We start from the raw sequence: 5,410 nt of genomic DNA, 5'->3' as shown, positions 1-5,410 counted from the left end.
ATAAAGAAATGACGTTATCATCATAGTTCCCCAATATGCATATGCGACCGGTTTGAAAGGACTGCATAAATTTGTCCTGAAAAATACATCGGTGAGAGAGAGAGAGAGAGAGAGAGAGAGAGAGAGAGAGAGGGGTCTATTTTATGCAGAATCTCCTCGTATGCAAGGTTTTTTTGGGGGACATCGTTATGGAATCTGATGTTTCACCTAAATATTTTTTTCTTTTTCCGGATAGATATCAATTTAGAAGCCTTCGCCAGGTAAATAATAACCCATTCTTAACTCAGTCATACTCTAAGACGATGCTCCAAGTTCATTATTGTGTATAAATTCTAACAAATATATCTAACATCTTGCTTTTCCCAATCACATCAAACCTTTGATATTTTGTTCCCATGATTCTAGTCAGCTTCACACTTCCAGTCCTTGCCATCTTCCTCTGATTCTTAGCTGGAATCCATTACAAAGATTCTATCATAGCTCAGACTCCCCTATGAAGGTGCTGCTAACCCTTTTCCATTCCACCTAGGGTTTTTAGGAATCCTCCTGAAGTTCCTCGATTCTATTCTGCTTTAGAATAGCCCACGAAGGCCATTCTAATCTTTTTCCCCTCGACGTCCAGAATTTGGAATAGTTTTATATCCTTTTCTGGAATCCTGTAATCCCACGATCCCATTCTCCTTGGGGCCGGGTCAAAGATCCTCAGAAAAGGGAATTCTATTTTTCATTTATTGAAATAACGACTACTTCCGCTCATCTTAATTCGTTCCCTGTCATAGGTTTAAAGGTTAAGAGGTCACTCATGAATGGCAGAGGCAAGGGGCAGTAACAATACCCTAGCTAGCAGGACAATGCCATAGAGACTGACCATATATACATAGGATCAACCCCTAAGACCCCTCTCCACCAAAGTTAGGACTAGGGAGTACCAGACAATGACTGCAGATAAGTCAGCAAGAAGACCTAAAGGATCCCGCAAAACCCACATTTTTAACTCACAAGCAAGGATGGTGAGATTCTAGACACTACAGGAAACTATCAAGCTTGAGTGAGACTCGAACACAAGTCCAGCAAATCGCTAGGAAGGGCGTTTCCAAGAGCCTACCACAACCTTTGTTACATGATATAGAAAGACTACTTTTAACAGAAAAAATGAAGGATGAACTGAACCACATTAGCAATTCTAATCAAAGTGTATATTGCCACTACACCTTGCTCACTGATGTTCTTTCAAAATACTTATGCTTATAATTAATGTACCAAAATCGAAATGCTGTTCATAACAAGGACACTGTTGGTCATGTGTACGATGAAATTTGATAATAATTCATAATAATAATAAATAAGGAAAGGGAAATAAAAATTATATTTGATAACATTTTCGAAGAACGTAAATCAATAATAATAACAATAATAATAATAATAATAATAATAATAATAATAATAATAATAATAATAATAATAATAATAATAATAATAAATATAAAATTTCTGACCACCGCCAAAGGGTGACGTTGACACAAACACAGCACATTCGATTTGCTTCTGATCTAGACTGCTGATCCTGATCCCGAATCCAGATCTGGATCATCATCAAAATATATTGGAGTCATCCAAGGCCTATGATTTATCTGTGGTGGCAATTTCGTTAAAATCAGCCAATTTGTTTTGGCCTTTATAATGGCGAAAAATAAAAATCCAGATCCGGATCATGTTCATTATTTAATACTGACACTCATATCATCATATCTATATGCGGTGAAAAGGTCGTGAAAATATGTTTTAAAGTTATCTTTAAAATGGCGAGAGAGAGAGAGAGAGAGAGAGAGAGAGAGAGAGAGAGAGAGAGAGAGAGAGATCTGTATCCGGATCATCTCCAAAATTTAATGAGGGTCATTCGTGTCTTCAGATCTATCTATGGTGAAAATTTCGTCATAATCCGTCAAGTAGTTTTCACGTAATCCTGTCCATAGACAGAAAGACAAACAGGGACATATATATTTCCGGATCTAGAATCCGGATCCATAACCGGATCATCTCCAAAAGTTAATGGAGTCGCACTGCTTAAGATTTATGCGTTAAAATTTCGGCGAAATCCGTCAATTTGTTTTGACGTAATCTTAAAAATTGTGAAAAATGTAAATCCGGATCTAGAATCCAGATCATCTCCAAATCTTAATGGAGTCTTAACTGACCTAAGATTAATCTTTGGAGAAAATTTCGTCAATATCCGTCGAGTAGAGACACAGACAAATAAATCAACCGACTCGAAAATATACCCTTCTTGGCGGGGGTAATAATAATAATAATAATAATAATAATAATAATAATAATAATAATAATAATAATAATATTAATAATAATATCCTTATGAAAAAGAACATCGACAACAATACTAATATTACTAATAATGAAATCAAAGACTTATGGACAACAAAAACAACAACACCACAGAAAATAATAATAATAATAATAATAATAATAATAATAATAATAATAATAATAATAATAATAATAATAATAATAATAAGCATAATAATAATAACAACAACAACAACAACAATACTAATATTAATAATAATGAAAACAAAATCACAATATTAAAACTACTAATAATAAACAGGACGTACCTGGAACCTGTCATCTGCCGAATAGGTGACAGGCCCAACAGTAAGTATGTGCAGATCCCTCCCTCTCATCCAGGTAACCTGGTTGGGAGAAAGAGAGAGAGAAAGAGTAAATATTAGCCAATGACATGCTGGACAGTTATGACGTCATTCCATGAGAGGGGAAAGAGACAGGGAGGGGGGGGGGAGATTCTATCACACACCCCTCCCCCTACCCCGTTTTCAAGGGGAAACGACACTTAGTTGGACAAAAGCAACCAGCAGAACCCTGATTTAATCTGGCAGTTGGCCCTCTTGGATAAATTTGTCTGAGGGATTTTTTTTTGGTTTAATAACGGATGCTGAAATACGTTTGTGTTAAAGGCATCATGTTGCTTTTCTAATTAGTTGTTCATTTGTTGTAAGTTATATTATAAAAACTTAAGGTGTTTCTTCTTCAGAAAACTTATATGTACATAAAAATTGTATGTATATATATATATATATATATATATGATAAATTTTGCACATTTAGACGTGTTTTTCATATTCAAATAAGCCATATATATTTTTTATACATTAATGTCTGGATTCTCTTAACGACCTCGGGATCAGAGCCCCAGGCGAAATCACACAAAGACAATAGCTTGTGTCCGGCCGGGAATCGAACCCTGGTCGGCAAGCTTGTATAGACAGTGACTAAACCACTTGGCCAAGTGGTTTAGTCATTGTCTATACAAGCTTGCCGACCAGGGTTCGATTCCCAGCCGGACACAAGCTCTTGTCTTTGTGTGATTTCGCCTGGGGCTCTGATCCCGAGGTCGTTAAGAGAATCCAGATATTAATGTATCAAAAATATATATGGCTTATTTGAATATATATATATATATATATATATATATATTTATATTTTAAATACCTGTGTATGTATATATACATAATTATAGATACACAAATACACATATAAATATAATTATTTAAACACACACACCTATATATATGTATGTGTATATATATATATATATATATACACATATATAATATATTGTGTGTATATATATATACATATATAATATAGTGTGTATATATATATATATATATATATACACACACATACACACATGAATATAATTATATAAAGATACACACACACATATACATATATACATATATATATATATATATATATACAAACCTTCCATTTTGAAGGACACACCCTGGAGCCAGGACAAATCTTTGATATGCAGAACTGGGTCTTCCTTTATGAATTTGAATATGAATTATCAATATACAAATGACTACAGCTGCACCCGTCTGGACTGACGTTCTTTGAACAATCATCAAAAGTTAGTGAGAGGATAATATTCTTAATTTTTCTTCTCTATTACTGTTATATTCGTTCCTTCAAAACTGACCCTAACAACGGCTTTAGTGATTATATTTTGCAATTGTATCGTACTTATTATTAAGTACATTAACTTTCATTGCACCCTTTTTTTTATAAATTTTGGGAGGTGAATCTAAAGTTTACTGCCCATCGTTATTACTTACATAAAAAAAAGTAATAGGGTTACAAATTGGCTCTTAATGTCCTAGCTTGGGTGGAGAGGGGGTTTGGGCCGCTGATCATATATGTTCGGTATATTATATGGTCAGTCTCTAAGACACTGTCCTGCTAGCTAAGGCATCGTCACTATCCCTTGCCTTTGCTATTCATGTGTGAACTCTTAAGCTTTAAATCCTTAACACGGAGTGAACTAAGATGAGCGGGAGTTGGAGTTATTTCAAATTGGTTAGAATTATTATTTCCTTTGCTGCTGAAAAAAAATTACAATTGCAAGAAATTTTCTCTTGACTAATGTCTGGTGAAGTGGCGGGTGACCAGTAGTGATAAGGAAACTACATTCTAGCAATCGTATAAAAAGCATCTCAATCATTCAGCACTCTTTTCTCTCTCTCTCTCTCTCTCTCTCTCTCTCTCTCTCTCTCTTTCTCTCTCTCTCTCTCTCTCTCTCTCTCTCTCTCTTTAATAAAAAATCAAATCAAATAAATAAATAAACCTTATGATCAATGGATAATTTTCCATTAAACGAGAAACCTGCCCAATAAATGCCGTCAAACATGAAGTACATCAGTATATATTACCCCTGCAAAAGCGGATTATCAAGTGATTTCATGGTACAAGATCGGATTATTGGTAAAATCTATCTCGCTGGGGCTTACCTTCACAATCGACTAACTATACCCCTAATTGACTTGTTTAATGATAGTTAGTACTTTTAATTTTAATTAAGGTCAATTTTATTTACGCAATTTGAATTGAATGGGTTGGTGCTCTGGCCAGGGAGACTAGTTAGTCCTGAAGTGCAATTGCAAAAAATATCCTGCAGTAGCAGTTTGAAGTATTAGTTAAAAGAGGCTGGGCGACAACATGATGAAATTAAACATTAACGATGGTAAAATAGAGGATTAAACACTACAGAAATGTAACTAGGGGAATAGGTGACGCTGCTAAGAACCTTCAGAAAGAGCCAAAGTGAACCGTGTGAAGTAAACTGACGTTCCAATTCCCTTCGTGGGAATTGCGGGAGACCGAATAAACGCGTTAAGGGTTGCATTATTTACATACTGTACTATCGTTTTTAATCAACAAAAGTCAATTAATCTTTACTGTTTTACACGAACTTTTTATTTCCTTCTCTCTCTCTCTCTCTCTCTCTCTCTCTCTCTCTCTCTCTCTCTCTCTCTGAGGAATCAAACCGAATACAAATGTATTCTTTTGACAGCTGGTAATGGAGCAACTC

At 34.8% G+C, this 5,410-nt stretch overlaps 1 protein-coding gene across 1 annotated transcript in view; it reads right to left on the bottom strand.

Moving 5' to 3' along the window:
* LOC137617657 (uncharacterized) overlaps positions 1–5,410 on the bottom strand; it is a 340,401-nt gene that overhangs the window by 250,703 nt on the left and 84,288 nt on the right. Inside the window, exon 3 of the mRNA XM_068347661.1 lies at positions 2,631–2,708. Coding sequence (XP_068203762.1) covers positions 2,631–2,708 — 78 coding nt within the window. The remainder of the gene's footprint in view (positions 1–2,630; positions 2,709–5,410) is intronic.

Source organism: Palaemon carinicauda, chromosome 23 (genome assembly GCF_036898095.1).
Source record: "Palaemon carinicauda isolate YSFRI2023 chromosome 23, ASM3689809v2, whole genome shotgun sequence".
NCBI lineage: Eukaryota > Metazoa > Arthropoda > Malacostraca > Decapoda > Palaemonidae > Palaemon > Palaemon carinicauda.
This window is presented reverse-complemented; position numbering and strand designations above follow the sequence as displayed.